Source organism: Macaca thibetana, chromosome 6, assembly GCF_024542745.1.
Source record: "Macaca thibetana thibetana isolate TM-01 chromosome 6, ASM2454274v1, whole genome shotgun sequence".
NCBI classification, from domain to species: Eukaryota; Metazoa; Chordata; class Mammalia; order Primates; family Cercopithecidae; genus Macaca; species Macaca thibetana.
Window position 1 is genome coordinate 159,684,694 of NC_065583.1, and position 20,717 is coordinate 159,705,410.

Sequence of the window (20,717 nt, forward strand, 5' to 3'; positions counted from 1 at the left end):
ACAGACCTAGCACTTTGGACAGCCGAGGAGGGTGGATCACTCAAAGCCAGGAGTTCGAGACTAGTCTGGGTAACAAAGCAAGACCGTGTCTGGTAACAAACCAGACAAAAAAGTTTAAAAATTTAAAATAATAATAATAATAAGGACATTCACAATGTTCTGCATCCACAGGTACTAACCACTTCCAGAACTTTTTTTGAGATGGAATCTTACTTGTCGCCCAGGCTGGAGTACAGTGGCACTATCTCAGGTCACTGCAACCTCCGGTTCCTGGGTTCAAGTGATTCTCCTGTTCCAGCCTCTCGTGTAGCTGGGATTACAGGCACGCACCACAATGCTTGGCTAATTTTTGTATTTTTAGTAGAGATGGGGTTTCCCCATGTTGGCCAGGCTAGCCTTGAACTCCTGACCTCAGGTGATCCACCCGCCTCAGCCTCTCGAAGTGCTGGGATTACAGATGTGAGCCACAAGGCCCGCCTCACTTCCAGAACTTTCCCATCACCCTAAACAGAAACTCTGCACCCATTAAACTGTAACTTTCCTTCTCCCGCAGCCTCTGGCTACCTCTCTTCTCCTTCCTGTCTCATCACTTTTTCACCATGCTGTTTCACAGTAGCCATTTGATGAGACAGGAGACTGGATCTGGCCAGTCGTTTGTCTGTGGGAAAGGATTAAGATTGGCGAGGTGAGCGGGGAATAGGGATCTGGGCCTGGGTCGCCTCACCATCTTCCTTCTCTTGTTTCCCTCTCACTACCATCCCCCTTTGAAATAGCTTCATTCATTTGTCCAGAACATCAAGATTTGGTTTCCAGAAGGTGCAGGGACAGTGTGCGGGAGACAGAAGCCATCTTTCCCCCTGGCGCACACTGAGTGGGTTTTGTTGGAGCTCATCCGGTGGCCTGGGTTAGAAGTGACGCATCCCTGTCTCACCCTGTGCTTGCAGACCTACATCGGCTCCATCCTGGCCTCTGTGAACCCCTACCAGCCCATCGCCGGGCTGTACGAGCATGCCACCATGGAGCAGTACAGCCGGCGCCACCTGGGCGAGCTGCCCCCGCACATCTTCGCCATCGCCAACGAGTGCTACCGCTGCCTGTGGAAGCGCCACGACAACCAGTGCATCCTCATCAGGTAACGAAGCTCACAGCCAGTCGGGCTTTCCCACGGCCGAGGAGTCCCTCCCCGCACCCCGCACACCCCGCGCCCCAGCCTCCTTAGGACATGAAACGGAGAAAGCTTTTACAACTGCCTGAGTTTCTCCGGCAGAGTTTTCTGTTTTGAATGGCATGATAACTTCAGCTTTCAGAAGGAGCTCACTTAGCAAAGCAGATGGACCATGTTGCTTTGGCTCTTATCCTCAGAATAATTATTCCATTCTGTTCCTTTAAAAAAAAAAAAAAACATTTATTTGCCTTAATTATTCTTTGATTTATTTCAATCATAAGGCATGATCTATCTGTTTAAGGAAATCTTGCATAGTTCTTTCAAATTTAAACGTTTTGTGTAGCCTACAATGCCACTCACAAGGTTTATATGTGTGAACAAGGTTTCTTTTTTCTCTACTGCAATAAAATAACTCTAGATAGAATCTCCCATATTTAGGCAATTTTAATAATGGGGTGCTCTTAAAGTTTACCTTTGAATTAGCCACAGAAGAGGGGCTCACTGTGTGTATGTTAAGGGTGTATTTATTTCAATTTTTTTTTTGAGTTGGAGTCTTGCTCTGTCGCCCAGGCTGGAGTGCAGTGGCGTGATCTCAGCTCACTGCAAGCTCTGCCTCCCGGGTTCATGCCATTCTCCTGCGTCAGTCTCCCAAGTAGCTGGGACTACAGGCGCTCACCACCTCACCCGGCTAGTTTTTTTTTTTTTTTTTTTTTTTTAGTAGAGACGCGGTTTCACCGTGTTAGCCAGGATGGTCTCGATCTCCTGACCTCGTGATCTGCCCGTCTCGGCCTCCCAAAGTGCTGGGATTACAGGCTTGAGCCACCGCGCCCGGCCTCAATTTTTTTTTAGTGGGCGAGAAGGCACTTGGCATGTCTGTTTTAGCTGAGTCATACTCACTTTTACAAAGAAACTGTTAGGAGCCCCAATATCAGTTCATTCATTACTAGGAACTGTCTTAAAAAGTAGTAGAATATTTTTTAAATAAATATTTATTGGCTGGGCGCAATGGCTCACACTTGTAATCCCAGCACTTGAGGAGGCCGAGGTGGGTGGTTCACTTGTGGTCAGGAGTTGGAGACCAGCTTGGCCGACATGATGAAACCCCATTTCTACTAAAAATACAAAATCAGGCCGGGCGCGGTGGCTCAAGCCTGTAATCCCAGCACTTTGGGAGGCCGAGGCGGGCGGATCACAAGGTCAGGAGATCGAGACCACAGTGAAACCCCGTCTCTACTAAAAATACAAAAAATTAGCCGGGCGCGGTGGCGGGCGCCTGTAGTCCTAGCTACTCAGGAGGCTGAGGCAGGAGAATGGCGTGAACCCAGGAGGCGGAGCTTGCAGTGAGCTGAGATCGCGCCACTGCACTCCAGCCTGGGCAACAGCGTGAGACTCCGTCTCAAAAAAAAAAAAAAAAAAAAAAAAAAAAAAAAAAAAAAAAAAAATCAGCCAGGCATGGTGGTGCATGCCTGTAGTCCCAGCTACTTGGGAGGCTGAGGTGGGAGGATCACTTTAACCTGGAGGTGGAGGTTGCAGTGAGCCCAGATCACGCCACTGCACTCCAGCCTGGGTGACAGAGTGAGACTCCATCTCAATAAATAAATAAATACATACATACATAAATAAATTTTCTTAATGTTTATTAACATTCTAATTGACCTCATCGCGTGTATGCTAGTGCCATCCTGTTGGATCTTGTTAGTTATTTCTTTGGAACTGTGCTCTAGTGATCGTCACCACACCCCGGGTGATGCTCAAAGCAGACGTGATGAATGTCAGTCTCTTCTAGTGAGGTTTCCATGGAGGCGCCAAGCATGTCTTCATTCATTTGTCCTTCCAGGAGTTCACTCATGGGGCATAGCTGTTACCGAGGAGCCACAGTCTTGTAAAGCTGCTAGTGTGAAAGAGGATTCTGACATCTGCCTCAGATGGCTTTCTAGTCCCAACTTTGTGGCAAGATAGTTATTCTGTTATTTCAAGAGAAATGGGAAAGGGAAAGGAAAGGGTGGTTTGGATTTGGCGGGGGATGTGGGGGGCGGGGGACACTAAAAAGGCCCCTGTCTCCGGATTTCCGATTCAGTGGATGTAAGACCACAGGAGACATATGGAGAGCCATATGTTAGCCTAAGACTCCCAGCCAAGTGGGCCTGTGAGCACTGCAGCCCCGAATCGCACAGACAGACCCACCTGGTCATGGCTACAGCCAGGTAACTGGTGGACATGATGACTGTGGGAAACTGATTCCCAGATGGTGGAGAAAAGCAAATAGGCTCTGCCTTTCTCCTTTCACCCCAGAGCGCTTAGAGCAGCCCCCCTGCTCCTGTGGGGAGGGACTGGGGTCGGGGGAGGACAGAGGTGCCCGAGGAGGCCCCTCTGAAACCCTGGGGCAGGGAAATGGATGGAGAGTGTTCGCAGTATCCCATGTGAGAGCTGATTGAGGATGAGTTAAGAAATTATGGCTCACGGTCTCTGACGGGTTCTGTGTGTTGGACTCTGTGCCAAGAGCTTGCCAGGCATCAGCATGTTGAAACCCCGACAGCCCTTTGATGTGGGTGCTCTATGATGATATCTGCAGGTGCCACACACAGAAAGCCATTTGCGGGGAGTGTGTTCTTCTCACTAGCAGTTTGTACCCGTTATCTTTTTTGTAGTTCTTTGTTTTTTTTAACAAATGGAATTACATGTATATGAACAGCTGAATTCTCTGTGTGTGTGTGTGTGTGTGTGTTTGTCTAACGGGAGGGAGCACATGGGCAGATGTACTGTCTTCCCGTTACCTAAATTCTAACAGGACTAATAATGTGTTGGGCTATAGAAACAGCTTGGATAGAGTGTCTGTCTGTATATTCAGTTAAACAGATAGGGATCATGATGGCTTGCAGTTAATTGAAATGAAGCGGCTGCTTAATATAGAAACAGAGCATTTAAGATTCACATACCCAATAAAACAATCTGATCTGTGACTAGAACCACTATTTGTGGACTCTTCTAAATAACTTCATAAAAGTTCCAGAGTTAGAATTTAAAGATCATTATTTCAGCATACAGAATATCATTTAAGAAGATTAACAGAAGGGAAGAGAACAATCTATTTTAAAAGATCAAATTGGCGTCCACACTTAGATCCTTAAATAATTGCCATTGATAATTGCTTGTATTTATTACAGTCAGTGGAAAAAATGAGAGCATGACTAATACATCACTTGCTAGACAGAGCTGCTAAAGAGGAAAGCGAAACATCAAATGAGATCATTATGCGCATATATATATATGTGTGTGTGTGTGTATGTATTAAAACGGAAGGAGGTTGGCATTTTCATGGTATTTAAAAATAAGGGGGAGAGGGGGGTGGATCCTAAACAGAAAGCTCCAATTATGCAATGCTGATGTGAACAGAGTAACTGTATTTATCTAAATTAATTCAGGAAACAGAGGCTTTAAGAATAGATTTCTCACTAAAATGTGTTTTGATTTTAATAGCTCTCTTCAGCAGTTTTTTAAAGTGGGGGTTGAAGCTGTGGGAATTAAGAGAAAATGGAATATAGAAATAGGAGTTGCTGGACACAGGCGCCCTGTTTAGATTTCCTTGGGCATGATCTGCCCCCTGCTGGCTAAAATGTGTTTTACTACTTTAAAAACATTCTCATGCTTGAGAAAATAAGCCTGTTTGAATTATACAGAACTTCATAGTTCAGTTTTTCTCTAGCTTTATAAGTGAACATCGATTGGACAGGCTCCTCTGCTACTTGGTGGCAATGCCAGGTCCCTAGGCTTCTAGTTAAAGCCTCTTTCTTTGATCTCATTTTCAAATTGTTGCCTCTCTTAATGTCTAGTTTCAATTTTGCCATTTTTTGTGTACATTTAAATGAATGCTCATGCTATTAGGGTTTTGAATATGTGTGTGTGTGTGTATATATATATGTAAAACTTACTTGAATTTTCCATCTCATAAGGTCAGTGTTTGACTTCGGTTGATCTCTAGTACAATTGACACTGACTCTAGTTTTTCATACACAGTATACACCAGGCAGGGTTTAGTTTATTATGGTGTGTTAGTCCGTTTTCACACTGTTGATAAACATATACTCAAGACTGGGCAATTTACAAAAGAAAGGTTTAATCGGACATTTATAGTTCCATGTGGCTGGGGAAGCCTCACAATCATGGTGGCAGGCAAGGAGGAGCAAGTTACGTCTTACATGGATGGAAGCAGGCAGAGAGAGTGAAGAAGACGCAAAAGCAGAAACCCCTGATGAAACCATTAGATCTCATGAGACCCACTCATGACCACAAGAACAGCATGGGGGAAGCCACCCCTGTGATACACTCTTCTCCCACCGCGTCCCTCCCACAACATGTGGGAATCATGGGAGTACAATTCAAGATGAGATCTGGGTGGGGACACAGCCAAACCATATCATGTGGTCTTTGCAGTATGTATGACTTCTTACGGTGAATAATATAGACAAGGCCTGTGGCTAATTCATCTTTGCAGCCTGGTACCCAGGACAGTGTCTGGGAGAGGACCAGCATTCAACAGCTGTCAGTCAAAGGATGAATATATGGAATGACTGTTGGTTCAGGATCTTTGCTTGCTTTGTGTGTTTTGGTTTTTCAAAACTTGAGTGATTTCTACTTAACCATGTCCTGGATTGATAACTGAGTGTTTGGTTTTTTTTCTGCTTCTCCATTTAGAGGTGATAGTGTTGGAATGCTGAACAAAACTTGCATCCTCAATTAGAAAGGCACCAAGCAGAATAAGGCATGGGGATGTGGCTCTTGTGATACAGCAGATAAAAGAGGTGGAGTGGGAAATGCAAAGAAAAAGGAACTGAAATTCATCGAGAGACTTATTCTTGTGTATTCCTCAGAGAGGTCCAGGAGGCATTTTCTGTAGGGAAGCTGAGGCTCAGAACTGTTTGGTAGACTTACTGAAGAAACTTCAGCTATTAGCCACAAACAGGATTTGAACTTCAGTCTCTCTGCCTGTGAAGTCTATATTTGTTTCGTTTTGTTTTGTTTTTTGAGATGGAGTCTTGCTCTATTGCCCAGGCTGGAGTGTGGTGGCACAGTCTTGGCTCCTCCCAAGTTTAAGCAATTGTCCTGCCTCAGCCTCCCAAGTAGCTGGGATTACAGGCATGCACCATCATGGCTGGCTAAGTTTTTTATTGTGTTTTTAGTAGAGATGAGGTTTCACCATGTTGGTCAGGCTGGTCTCGAACTCCTGATCTCAAGTGATCTGCCTGCCTCCCAAAGTGCTAGGATTACAGGCATGAGTGAAGTCTGTATTTCCAGAACAGAATCTTACTTTCTGGTACAGCTTCATAACATAAGGGCTTTGTTTGGCTTCCTAAGACCTTTGCACTTAATCCTTTAGGCAGTAGAGAAGTTTCCTAAGTTCATTGAACAATTGAAGGAGTGATCCAATTTATATTTTGAGAAAATCGTGTGGATCAAGGGAATTGATTTGTAAGTAGTGTTATAAGTGCCAGCAAAAAGTTTTGTGTAAAGAGCCAAAGAGTGTATATTTTAGGCTTTGTGGGCGAAAGCACCTCTGTTGCAACTAATGAACTCTACCCTTGTAGTGTGAAAGCACTCAGATAGTATGCAGATGCATAGGCTGCACTGTGTTCCAATAAAACTTTATTTATAAAAACAGGCAGCAGGTCAGAGTTGAGGACCATTGTTTGCTGACACATGGGCTGGATCTAGTAAACTGCCAGCCTTGATGTGTGCTGCTGGGAGGCTAGCATGTCCTGTGCACAAAAGGCCCTGCTCGTATCAGGTTGCTTTTCCTTCAGATGTGTCCTGGATCCCTTCTCTCTGCTTGCCTGAGGGCATTGCTGCATCTCTGAGCCTCCTTGCCCTGGATTCTTTGACCTCTCTCTCTACTGGATTGTTGATATTATTCAAAAACTTTTAGTGTGTTCCATCTTGGAAAAAAATACAAAAGATGCTCGTTTGGTTCCACACCCTCATTCAACTACTCCTTTATCTCAGCAAGCTGCCCCCTACCATGGCACCCCATCCTATATTTCTTCCTAGCTCTCTGTGGCCACTCCTCAGCTCCTCAGTCATTTTTCACCTCCTGTCTTCTCACCTACCTGCGTTTTCTTCTCTGAGTCTGCAGGACTCCTGAAGTTTATATACCCTCAACTTCTCATTCGAGTACCAAACTTAAGTCCTAGTGCCCCTTAGGTGTCATCACTGAGATGTCTCAGGGGTGGCATGTTCTAAAGTCCGTGTCATTTTCTCCCAGATACTTGTCCCTCCTCTTGTGCTTCCCAATCTCAGCCAGTAGCTTCTCCATCCTACCCTGTCCCAAGCCTGAGATCTGGAAGTCATTCTTTTTCCCACCCTAAATTAAGATAAATTTACACATGGTGAAGTATGCCAGTCTTAAGGATCCAGTTTGATGAGTTTTGGCAAATGCACAAACCTGGTGCTACCAATTCCTGGATCATCATGGTAGCAAACTCTCAGGGGCCCCAGGAGTCATCCCTGATGCCTCCCCATCCATCACTTGCTGCCCACCCCCTGGCCAGACCCATCAGTAATCCTGTCACTTGCCCTCCAGTCTTTCTTGGGCCTCTTACTTCATCTCTGCTGCCCCCGCGACCCTTCCCGCATCACCCTTTTGGTCTCCCTGATTCCTTCCTTGCCTCCTTTCTGTCCATTCTTCACGCAACAGTCAGAATGATTCTTTGGGGCCTGGTGGCTCATGCCTGTAATCCCAGCACTTTGGGAGGTCAAGGCAGGTGGATCACCTGAGGTCAGAAGTTCAAGACCAGCCTGGCCAACATGGTGAAACTCCGCCTCTACTAAAAACACAAAAATTAGCTGGGCATGGTGGCAGGGGCCGGTAATCTCAGCTACTTGGGAGGCTGAGGCAGGAGAATCGCTTGAACCCAGAGAGGTGGAGGTTGCAGTGAGCCAAGATTGCACCACTGCACTCCAGCCTGGGCGACAGAGTGAAACTCACACACACACACACAAAAGAACAATTCTTTAGAACCTTAAATCTGATCATGACACTCTCCTGCTTAGGAACTGTCCTATGACTTTCCATTGTGCCTACAAAAAATTCTCACAATTTTTAAGACAGCCTATGGCCCCACATGAGTGCTTTGGGTTCGTTCACATTTTCATTATTATAGTTAGAATTAAAATATATATATATATATACACACACACACACACACACACACACACACATATATAAGCTCCTTTTGGTTAATCTGAATGAACACATTTTTGCCAAAGCCTGTGTTTGTGTCGGCCAGCCTGTTGGCATGAGGCATAGAACTGTCATTGCCTTGGGCTAATGAGGAGCAGGTGGAGCTGCAGGCGGGAGGAGGAGGAGACGGGTTAGACAGAAGTGTTCTACCTGCAGGGTCTGTGACCGTGAAGGGACATCCGGCATGTTTCTGGGTTTTTGCAGTTTGCAAATTATGTACTTATATTTCTTCTTTGCCCTGTTGTTTGTAAAACACTTCCACAGCCCAATATCTGAGTAGTCAGCACTTGTCTCCTGGTAGAGTCCTAGCTGAATTATGTGGGAGGCTGCTTTCCGCAGTAGCAGTTCTTCAACCTGGCTTCATAGTAGAATCATTCAAAAAAAAAAAAAAAAGAGAAAAAAGACAGGGTCTAGCTGTGTCACCCAGGCTAGAGGGCAGTGGTGCAGTCTCTGCTCTCTGCAACCTCTGCCTTCTGGATTCAAGCGATTCTCCTGCCACAGCCTTCCAAGTAGCTGGAACTATAGGCACCCACTACCTTGCCCGGCTAATTTTTGTATTTTTAGTAGAGACGGGGTTTCACCACGTTGGCCAGACTGGTCTCAAACTCCTGACCTCAAGTGATCTCCCCGACTTGGCCTCCCAAAGTGATGGGATTACAGATGTGAGCTACTGCCCCTGGCCAAAAAAAAATTTTTTTTTAAATACAGATGATACAGATGACAGAGTTCTACGCCCACAGGTTTGGACGAGGGACCTATTAGGTGGTTCTTATGTGCAGCCAGGGTTGAGAGCCACCATCGCAGAGCTCTGTGCAAATCTGAGGGTTTTTCCATATTTTACTTATACAGCTTGAGTACCCCTTATCCGAAATGCTTTGGGCTAGGCATATTTCAGCTTTCAGGTTTTTTCCATTTATTTTTGGATTTTGGAATATTTGCATTATACTGGTCGAGCATCCCTCGTCTGAAAATCTGCCCCAGAGAACCCAAAAGAGCATTTCCATTGAACATCATGTTGGCACTAAAAAAAGTTTCAGATTCTTGACCATTTCAGATTTCATATTTTCAGATTTAGGGTTACCCAATTGGTATAATGCAGATATTCTCAAAATCCGAAATCTGAAATCAGAAACACTTCTTGTCCCAAGCATTTCAGATGAGAGATCTTCCACCTGTATAAGAGACTGATATCCATGACTTGGTCCATCTCCAGCCATATTTTTTCTCGATGTGTCGTACACTCTTCAGGCATCTTTACGTCGACGAGAATCCTGGGTTTTCTTTGACCAAGCCTCTGCTGTAGAGTTTGAAGAGTATCGTATCTTCTCCATGATTGTGTTTTTGCCATGTTCGGTGAGCCAAGGTAGGCTGACTGCTATAACAGACAGCCCTCAAATCTTAGGGGTGTAACACAGGGATGGTCTATTTCTTGCTCGTCTCACAGCCCCTGGTGGGTAGGCAAGGGACTTGAGTCTACTCTGTAGGCTTCTTTGCTTGCAAGATGTGCCATCTCTGAGGACACTTAGGTGGCAAATGGAAGATGGAACCCAGAGAACCGTGAAGGAGGTTTTTAGCTACCAGGCATAGAAATGGCTGATAACCCCTTGGCTCAGTTGTTCAACTGGCTACACTTGGTCCCCTTGTTACTGACTGCCTGCTGGGCGTTTTTTTTGTTTGTTTGTTTGTTTGTTTAATTATTTTTTTGAGATGGAGTCTGGCTCTGTCGCCCAGGCTGGAATACAGTGGCACGATCTCCATTCACTGCAACCTCCACCTCCCAGGTTTAAGTAATTCTTCTGCCTCAGCCCCCCGTGTAGCTGGGATTACAGACGTGTGCCACCATGCCCTGCTAATTTTTGTATTTTGAGTAGAGACAAGGTTTCACTGTGTTAGCCAGGCTGGACTCAAACTTCTGACCTCAAGTAATCCACCCACCTCAGCCTCCCAGAGAGCTGGGATTACAGGCGCGAGCCACCGTGCCTGGCCTCTGCCTGCCGTTTTTGCTGCAAGGGAGTCTAAACGTTTTGGGCTTCTGTGTGCCCGAGGATAAAGAAGTAGGTTGAGGAGCACATAACATTGTTTCTGCCTCACCATTTTCACTAGACAACTTATCCCTCTAGTTTTTGTTTTAATAACTCAGCCACCAACAGCTGCCACATCAATATAGATACGTTTTAAATATGGAAGATGATTTAAATCATTTAAATAATTCCTTGAAACTGTCTCTCTTGGTTTCTGTGAGTCATTCCATGCACTGTTGTTGGATGTATCCCACGTGCCAGGCACTGGGCCGAGCAGATGCCAGTTATTCAGTGTATGCTGAGCTCTGTACTGGGAAGATCCTGGTGACTAGTAAGGGAAACCCCAACTAAAGGTGGCCTAATCTATGCTGCCTTTTACTATTTCAGACCACACGAGGCAGGGCAGTTTCAGGGATGTGGGTTCAGCCCCTGCTTCCACTGGGCTTGCCTCTAATTTTCTTGACTTTTGCTTTATGATTTCAAGACAGGTTTAGATTCTCACATCTTTGTTGTCTGCCGCAAAGGGGACATTTCCATCTGGTGTCGTGTGTGTGCGCAAACCTCCCCTAGGAGCCCACAGTACCCTTGACATTACGACATTACGTCTTCGTGGAACCGTGACACTGGCCCCTGCCCAGGACTGTCGCTAGTAGAGTGGGTGAAAGGACTGCGGTTGTCTAGACCAGTGGAGATCCCTGGGACCCCTGCATCCAGCCCGGCATGTTGGCGTCATCTCTGAATCATTTCCTCTCTTATTACATGCAATTAATTCACATTTTTAGCAAAATTCCCCTTTCCTGATAACATCCCAGCTCTTGGTACTCCACAGGACTTCTCTTTAGAATGCAAAAGGGGCTCATCTGCCTATCCCAGCATTCAGCGGTTGTCAGCGTGCTGCCTCGTGGTGCCGTTTGTATGGCTGTGCTCTTGCTTATCCCTTTGGTTTACCTTTCTCATAAGTTTCCAGGCTCTTTGCTGCTTATTTTCTCTCCACAGCACCAAGCATGGTGCCATATGCCAAATGGAGGGGATTTCTCCTTTCGTTTATTTCTTTTTATTTTTTTTTGAGATGGAGTCTCACTCTGTCACCCAGGCAGGCAGGCTGGAGTGCAGTGGCGTGATCTCGGCTCACTGCAAGCTCCGCCTCCCGGGTTCACACCATTCTCCCTGCCTCAGCCTCCCGAGTAGCTGGGAATACAGGCACCCGCCACCATGCCCAGCTAATTTTTTGTATATTTAGTAGAGACGGGGTTTCACCGTATTAGCCAGGATGGTCTCGATCTCCTGACCTCGTGATCCACCCACCTCAGCCTCCCAAAGTGCTAGGATTACAGGCGTGAGCCAACGCGCCTGACCAGGATTTCTCCTTTCAAGTCTCTCTCATGTCCGTGTCTTCCTTTCCATCTCCAGCCTGATTAACTGTGTTTGGGACCTGGCCACCGCGGGCCTAGACAACAGCAGCAGCTGGTCTCCCGAGGGATCCTTCGGTCCTTCTAGAGCTTTTCCTCCAAAGCTGCGTTTCTTACAGGTGACCTTGATGAGGTCATCACTACCCTCCGGCTCCTGCACTTGCTCCTGAAGCATCCGGCTCAACCTTAGCTCGTGTCTGCTGCCGCCTTTCATCTCAGCCCAGCTGACCTAATCAGGCCTGGATCTCATCCTCCCATAAGAATCTTTCCCAGCTTCTGTGGCTTCTGTGCTCTCTTGGCCTGACGAATGTTTGCCAGTCTTTTAAGTCATAACTCATCCCTTATTTACTTCTGTCCTTTGCCTCCGTTCCTTCTGGATTTTTTATTCACTTGTCCTTAACTATCACTAACACGTGACCTCAGCAGGACTTTGGATCAGGCAGACCTGGCGTTAAGAGTCCGACTCGGACACTCAGCCATGCTTCCCTCATGGATTATTGTGAGAATATCATGATTTAGTGTGGGTTGTGTACCCGCAGGTTCATTGCCTTGTCCCCTCAATGATATTCATGAATGATTGCATTTTTACGCACGTGTACCTGCTTTAAGTTTCCCGGACAGATCATGTTAGTGAGCTCCTGCATTTAACCAAATGTTTACACGGTGGAGGTGTTTGGGATGAACGAAATGAAGATCCCTCTCTCCCAGAGCTTCCCTTCCCTGTAAAGCACCATCCATCTTACGACCTTTCCTTAGGAAGAGGTAGTTCTGTTTGCCTCATTTGCCAAAAGCGGCGAGTAAGGCCAGACACAGTGTGGCCAACAGGAGAAAGGACTTTTGCTTTCTTTTAACTCAGCTCTTTGGAAACAGGCATTTTGATCTCCCTTTTCCCACCTTTCTACCATTGTTCCGTTGAGTAATTACAGTGCCATTGACCAAAGCTGTTTTTGTTTGTTTGTTTGTTTTTAATTATAGTTAGAAGCACAAACTTTTGCGTTTTATCTTTCAGTGGTGAAAGTGGGGCAGGTAAAACCGAAAGCACTAAATTGATCCTCAAGTTTCTGTCAGTCATCAGTCAACAGTCTTTGGAACTGTCCTTAAAGGAGAAGACATCCTGTGTTGAAAGAGCCATTCTTGAAAGCAGGTATTTGTTTATCGATTTTCTTGTTTCCAACTAATAGGATTCACTTTCCTTATGGTATGGCTTATTTAAGAAAGAGTTAAAATTAGTTGGTCGCGTTTCTCTTTTTCTTGACTTCTCTTTGAAGAAAAGATCTTGCCATGCACATAGTAATATCTAATGAGCCCAGCAGCAACTCCTTCTTGCCTCCTGCCCCTTCATTGTCAGGCCAGGTCTGAAACGGGGACTGAGTGGTACCCAATGACCGTCTGTAGCCTCCTTCCTACCCGAGAGCCTTTGACTCCAGCTTCACGTGTGAAGCACCTGGATCAGATAAGGCACTTGTATTGGAGTTTATGGAGAAGAATAAACTTGACTAGCTTTCTGGAGGCCTTGTCAGCAGCAGAAATGTCACCCCCCAGCCACTGTGTAAAAGGGGGTTTAGTGTGGAGACGAGCAGGGTTCACTTCAGCATCCACCGTTTGGAGGCTTAACATGAGCAGAACGGACCTCTCGTGTGCAGAAGATCAGTGATGCATTCTCTAACAGGGAGCCTCAGAACTTAGAAAGAGGGCTAGGTGTCACCCAAGTTGTTGTATAAAATATGTCATTGCCTGATAGATGGTTTGTGCCTTGTAAGACTTTAGAACCAGTAGGGACTTTATACATCCTATTATTTAGAGATTTGTCCAGGGGTCGGCAAACCACAGCCTCGTGCCTATATCCTGCAGCCTGTTTTTGTTTTTTAGCATGTATACACTCCATTTAAAAACCGTGGTAAAATATACCTAGCACTATATGTGTGTTAACTATTTTTCAGCATACGGAGCGGTGGCGTTGGCATTAAGTACATTCACGTTGTTGTGCAACCATTGCTGCCATCTGTCTCCAGAACTTCATCTTCCTCCTGTAATCTGTTTTTATAAATAAAGTTTTACTGGAACCCAGCCACACTCATGAGTAGTGTTTACAGCTGCTTTTAGGCTATAGTGGCAGAGCTGAGTAGTTGCAACCGAGACCCCATGGTCTGCAAAGCCTAAAACACTTACTGTCTGGTCCTTTCCAGAAAAAGTTTGCCGGCCCGATCTAGTCAGACTTCATCTTACACTTGGAAAAGACCCAAATAAATTAAATGAGTTGCCCCCAGGGACATACAACAAATAGGTGAAATTTCCAGGACTGGAACGTCTTCAGTTTCTATAATTGGGGTGGGGGCTTTTTCTGTGTAGTCCCTGGATTGTGCATGTAAGGCCACACTCACTTGTGCAGGAACAAGCCATTGCGGTCCCCTTAACTCTGTGGCATCCATTGGCAGCACAGCTGTACTCGCTAAGATGGGTATGCGGATAAACCCATTCCAACAAGCATTTTGAAAATCTGGCTCTTCTGGAAATAAACATTGTCACCCTCAGTCCTTTTGGTTTCAGATTTTTCTCGCAGTTGTATATTTTGACATATGTGAGAAGTGCTGTTGCCATCTTCAGACCCGCCCTTATTAACGCTGTCTGCTGCCCTCGCTGTCTTCACAGCCCCATCATGGAAGCTTTCGGCAACGCGAAGACCGTGTACAACAACAACTCTAGTCGCTTTGGGAAGTTTGTTCAGCTGAACATCTGTCAGAAAGGAAATATTCAGGGCGGGAGAATTGTAGATTGTATCCTCTTTCATTTATTTTTTATCTATAGTATTAGAAACTGTTCTCACTAATTAATAAGGATTGAAAAAGAATGTGAAACGTGTCATTCTCTGGTTCTTTAATGAATTAGAGCAGTTAGTTATTGCTCTAATGTTAGTATACTTTACCTGTTAATTTTTCTATGAGCTGGACATGGTGTATGTGCCTATAGTTATAGCTACTTGGGAGGCTGAGGCAGGAGGATTGCTTGAGCCCAGGAGTTAGAGGCCAGCCTGAGCAACATAGCAAGACCCTGTCTCTTAAAAAAATAAAATAATTTTTAAAGATTATTCTGTGTGGCTGGGGGCGGTGGCTCATGCCTGTAATCCCAGCACTGTGGGAGGCCGAGGCAGTCAGATCACTTGAGGTCAGGAGATCAGCCTGGCCAACAAGGTGAAACCCCACCGCTACTAAAAATACAAAAATTAGCCAGGCATGGTGGCGTGTGCCTGTAATCCCAGCTACTGGGGAGGCTGAGGCAGGAGAATCACTTGAACCCGGGTAGCAGAGGTTGCAGTGAGCCGAGATCGCGCCACTGCACTCCAGCCTGGGTGACAGAGCAAGACACTGTCAAAAAAATAAATAAATAAAATAAAACAAAAATTCTTCTGTGAAATAAAGAACTGTATTTGTTTTATAAATCTCTGATATAATTTCCATAATCTGAAACATTGAATTCATCATTAAACCTCAGGTATTTGTTTGAAATCAGCTGTGTTAGTTAGGTACCTGACAGGGTACCATGTGTCAAGCCTGGAATTGGATTTAGATGAAATAGTCTTAAGCTTTGTTTGCTTGTCTGTTGGCACTGGAAGCTTCTACGTCAAAGGAACAGGGAGCTGTAATTATTTGGGCAGCAAAGAATAGAAAGTGAAAGACTAGTTGAGCATGGCATAGCTTTGTTTTTTTCCTTGACTTGCCATTGCTTTTCACATGAAGATTTATTAGAAAAAGTAAGTAAACGTGATTTAATCCACATTTTCTTCCATAATAACAATTTTCAGAAATTATTGGTTTGTGTGAATTAAGCACAGGAAACATCTCTGAATATAACTCTGATTTATCTTCCCAGAACCGAGTAGTAAGGCAAAATCCCGGGGAAAGGAATTATCACATATTTTATGCACTGCTGGCAGGGCTGGAACATGAAGAAAGAGGTGAGTGAGTGGGATGACAGCTGGGTAATGCGGACTAGCAACTCATTTTCCATTTAAATAGATGTCAGTATATGAGAGGACATCTGTTTTAATGTTGACATTCCACAGATAGCAATGAAATGTACATTATGCGAACACCAAAAAGATGCTGAATTTACAGTAGGGAGAAATAATAGAGGGAGAAAATTATCAATAGAGAAACCTTGGATTTTTTTTTTGAGTCTTGGTACATTTTTAATGTAAAGGATGTTTATGGAAAATATATAACATATTACAGCCGGTTTCACTTTTCAGATACCCTGAATAAAGTTAATTTCTAAATATTTGATTTTTGGCCGGGTGCAGTGACTCATTCCTGTAATCCCAGCACTTTGGGAGGCCGAGACAGATGGATCACTGGAGATCAGGAGTTCGAGACCAACCTGACCAACATGGTGAATCCCGGTCTCTATGAAAAACACTAAAATTAGCCAGGCATGGTGGTTCGCGCCTGTAATCCCAGCTACTCAGGAGGCTGAGGCAGGAGAATCACTTGAACCTGCGAGGCAGAAGTTCATTCAGCTGAGATTAAACCACTGCACTCCAGCCTGGGTAACAGAGCTAGAGTCCATCTCAAAAAAAAAAAAAAAAAAAAAAAAAAAAGATTTTTAAAGAGAAAACAGTAAAACAGGATCCTCATCATGTTCTTTCAGTAACTGTTTTTAATCATCTCATTTCGTTTTACTAATTGTTTTCTATTTTTCCTAGGTGATAACTAAGAAGGAACTTTATTATCTTTATGGGAGACTGTTAGGAGCAGAGAATTATATAGATACTTAAAAAAATCAGAGTGAAAACTGTGAATTTCGTCTTGTCCTGGACAACTGTGACGTCATGTTTTTCTTTGTCTTCCTGTAGAAGAATTTTATTTATCTACGCCGGAAAACTACCACTACTTGAATCAGTCTGGATGTGTAGAAGACAAGACAATCAGTGACCAGGAATCCTTTAGGGAAGTTATTGTAAGTTACTTTTGAATTTTTTCCCTATTAAGATATTAGATACTGGCTGGGTGCAGTGGCTGTAATCCCAGCACTTTGGGAGGCTGAGGCGGGCAGATCACGAGGTCAGGAGATGAAGACCATCCTGGCTAACAAGGTGAAACCCCGTCTCTACTAAAAATACAAAAAAATTAGCTGGGCGTGGTGGCGGGCGCCTGTAGTCCCAGCTACTCTGGAGGCTGAGGCAGGAGAATGGCGGGAACCCGGGAGGCGGAGCTTGCAGTGGGCGGAGATTGCGCCAGTTCACTCCAGCCTGGGCGACAGAGCCAGACTGTCTCAAAAAAAAAAATAAAAAAAGATATCAGATACCCTATTAAGAGTGACAGATTTCATTTTCTGTTTCCAAATATTTTTAAAAATAGAAATAGAAGTAATTGCATTTGGACCAGTGGGTGAGAATAGGTATTTCCTTCTTGTTCCAAGTTTCAGGCTGAAAGGGGTTTGAGAGGACTCTTCTTTCCTTAGATGAGCGAGCAGTGTGTCATTCAGGGCAGATGGGTGGTTTACTTGGGACAGTGTGTTCAGAAAGTGCATCTTCCACCCCCCAAAACCCCCACATATCATGGGCTTCACTCTGGAACCTCCAGATCCTCCATTTTGTGGCTTACAAGTAAGATATCTTTGAAAAACAAGTTCTGTAGCTAAAAACAAATCTGCCAGCCATTGGCCCAGGTGACTGTTGCAGAATTTTGCTCCTTTGTTCAGCTAAAACCCGGGGTCTTGTCACACAATCAGGAAAACTTAGGCACACGGACACATTGAAGGGTGAGTAGAACAGGGTTTTATTAGGTGAAAGGAAAATGGCCGGGCGCAGTGGCTCACGCCTGTAATCCCAGCACTTTGGGAGGTTTGGGAGGTCACGAGGTCAGGAGATTGAGACCATACTGGCCAACACGGTGAAACCCCATCTCTACTAAAAATACAAAAAATTAGCCGGGCGAGGTGGCGGGAGCCTGTAGTCCCAGCTACTCGGGAGGCTGAGGCAGGAGAATGGAGTGAACCCAGGAGGCGGAGCTTGCAGTGAGCCGAGATCGCGCCACTGCACTCCAGCCTGGGAGACAGGGAGACTCCATCTCAAAAAAAAAAAAAAAAAAAAAAAGAAAGGAAAAAAAGAAAAACCCTCAGCAAAGTGAGAGGGGTTCCTGCTAACAGGTCCCCGCCTCACATATTGATTCCCAGGTCACTAAATGAGCGGAAGAGAGCAGGCTTCTCTTCCCGATGGAAGAAATCCGCATGGCCCCGCCCACTTCCCCCAGTGTGCATGTCAGGCTCCAAGTCCACTGTGGGATGCCCAGACAAGCCCTGGGCAGGTTCCCTCATCGACCCAAAAGCATATAATGTGAACATTCTTGGACCGATTGGAGATTCCCCGGGGACCCCATTTTATCTGCCTAAGCGTTTGGCTGTCTCACTGTTAAGGTATCATCCGGTCCTCGTGGCCTGTGATAGCCATTTCTGGTTGCACGAGCATTAGTCATCCTGTCTCTGCGTTGTGGCATGCCACGGTCTCTTGCAAGGGCTTTGTTACAAGGTATCTGCGTTTAAGATAGCCCAGTCATCCAGCATTACGAACAGCCCCACCCAATCGAGTCTGGCCAGGAGATTTCATCACTGTGATCTTAAGTTCTTTCCCAGAGGCCTTACTAGAACAGTTAGATGCAGCTGGGCATGGTGGCTCAGGCGTGTAATCCCAGCACTTTGGGAGGCCGAGGCAGGTGGATGAGGAGATCAGGAGTTCGAGACCAGCCTGGCCAACATAGTGAAACCCCATCTCTACTAAAAATACAAAAAAATTAGCCGGGTGTGGTGGTGGGCTACTGCAGTCCCAGCTACTTGGGAACCTGAGGCAGGAGAATTGCTTAAACCTGGGAGGCGGAGATTGCAGTGAGCTGAGATTGCACCATTGCACTCCAACCCGGTGACAGTGCAAGACTCTGTCTCAAAAAAAAAAAGAAAGAATAGTTACATGTAATGCACCTAGGGTCGAGTCATTATCATCATCATTCTAGTCATCACAAATGCAGCTGACATTTATCGAGCACTTACTGTTCCGAACTTCATGTGGAGATTACTTTCCAATCACTCTCAACAATCCTCTGAGGGTAAGAAGTATGGTTGTCTGCATTCTAAGACTCAGAGAAGTTAGTGACCATCCTAACCTTACCTAGTACCTGGTGCAGCCCGTATCCATACACAGTCTGACTCTGGATCCCACACTCTAAACCGCGAGGCAGGTAATACCTGGTTTCAGTGCACCTCAGATTTCACCTCCTAGGCTGCCGCTGGAAGACTAACAGCTCTTCATTCTGTATTCCCTTTCATTCTCGTAGATTATTTGTTAGGACTGCCTGTGGAATGAAATCAAAGTATTTTTAACAAATGGATATAAATCATGCATCATTTCTCTATGGCTAACATACGTCTCCTTAAGTTGAAAACGAAATTCCAAACAGACTAGGCTATAATACATGATTGTTTTCCACTCTGCCTCCCTTTTAAAGATGTCACAACCTGCCATTTATAATGCAGAGCGGTTTCCCGCTCCATCTCTTCTATCTTCTAACCTGTCAACAAAAAGCCTCCTGCAGACCGCACCTTTTGGCATCTGCCTGCAGAGTTGTGGGATTTGGCCTTGCACACTGGGTTTTATGAAGTGTTTTTCTAAGTCTTTTAATTATCTTTTCCAATTTTATATTGGCCCTTTAGACCTCTCACTACTCAAACCTTCCACCATGGTTCATTTATTACTGTCTGCTCAAAAGATGATGTGTTAAAATAAATTCTCATTCTCATTTTTGAGGAGCAGGACCAAAAAAAAGAAGACTTGTCTCCGGGTTATTTTCCTATTTTGTTTATTTCTTGTTTCTTTCTTGAAGTAAAGAACAATAATTGGTGAAAAAAGAAGTCAGACAAGACGCCTGATTATCCACATGGCAGTGTCACTGCAGGTCCCATCACCTGCGAGCTTGCTTGCTGGCCGCTAGGGAGCACTTGGCAGTGGCAGCTCCCTTGCCTGGGAAGGCCCTGAGAAATCAGATACTCTGGTGGTACTCTGTGTTCTCTCAGGACATCGTTTTCCACTTCAGAACTGTCTGTTCTTTTTGTCAGCTACAAGTAAACTTTTGGAAGTTGGCTTCCCCTCAGTGATTGCTAGCTTTTATTGCTAAATGGAAGTAATAGGTTTTGGCATTTGAAATTTGATTTTATGACAAAAGGATATGTCAGTCATCTAGAAAGGAAGAGAAATTTATACATGAAATTGACATAATGAGCATACCTGACAAATGTGTTCTAGTTAGTACATTCTACTTAGAACAGATATTTATAGATCCTTAAATGTCTAATTTGCAATTACTTTTTAGTGTTAGTCTAGCAGGTGTATCAATGAAAACTTAGCTGATGTTTATTAACATCACAAACATGACATTTTTGCTATAATAATAGCAAAATTTAACCCGTTACTCTTTAACCTTGTACTGGAAATTCTAAGCAGTACAGCGAAAAAGAAAAAAAAAAAAAAGGATAACTTTTGGGAAAGGAGGAAAATATATTCTTTTCTATACAATACAATTTTCTCCTCCCAAACCTATAAGAATCAAGAATTGGGGGATAGGTGGGGGTGTGGTGGCTTATGCCTGTAATCTCAGCACTTTGGGAGGCTGAGGTGGGCGGATCACTTGAGCAGAGGAGTTCAGGACCAGCCTAGGCAACATGGCAAAAACCCATCTCTACAAAAAAATGCAAAAATTAGCTAGGTGTAGTGGCACACCCATGTAATCCCAGCTACTTGGGAGGCTGAGGTGGGAGGATGGCTTGAGTCTGGGAGATGGAGGTTACAGGGAGCCGAGATTATGTCACTGCGCTCCAGCCTGGGCGACAGGGCCAGACCCCATCTC

At 44.9% G+C, this 20,717-nt stretch overlaps 2 protein-coding genes across 25 annotated transcripts in view; one reads left to right on the top strand and one right to left on the bottom strand.

Moving 5' to 3' along the window:
- Positions 1-20,717, bottom strand: part of BASP1 (brain abundant membrane attached signal protein 1) — a 1,209,505-nt gene that overhangs the window by 476,995 nt on the left and 711,793 nt on the right. The window lies entirely within an intron of this gene.
- Positions 1-20,717, top strand: part of MYO10 (myosin X) — a 275,069-nt gene that overhangs the window by 142,390 nt on the left and 111,962 nt on the right. The window contains exons 4-9 of the mRNA XM_050794761.1: positions 945-1,132; positions 12,839-12,973; positions 14,479-14,603; positions 15,564-15,577; positions 15,697-15,781; positions 16,679-16,782. Of these exons, the coding sequence (XP_050650718.1) occupies positions 945-1,132; positions 12,839-12,973; positions 14,479-14,603; positions 15,564-15,577; positions 15,697-15,781; positions 16,679-16,782 (651 nt within the window). The remainder of the gene's footprint in view (positions 1-944; positions 1,133-12,838; positions 12,974-14,478; positions 14,604-15,563; positions 15,578-15,696; positions 15,782-16,678; positions 16,783-20,717) is intronic.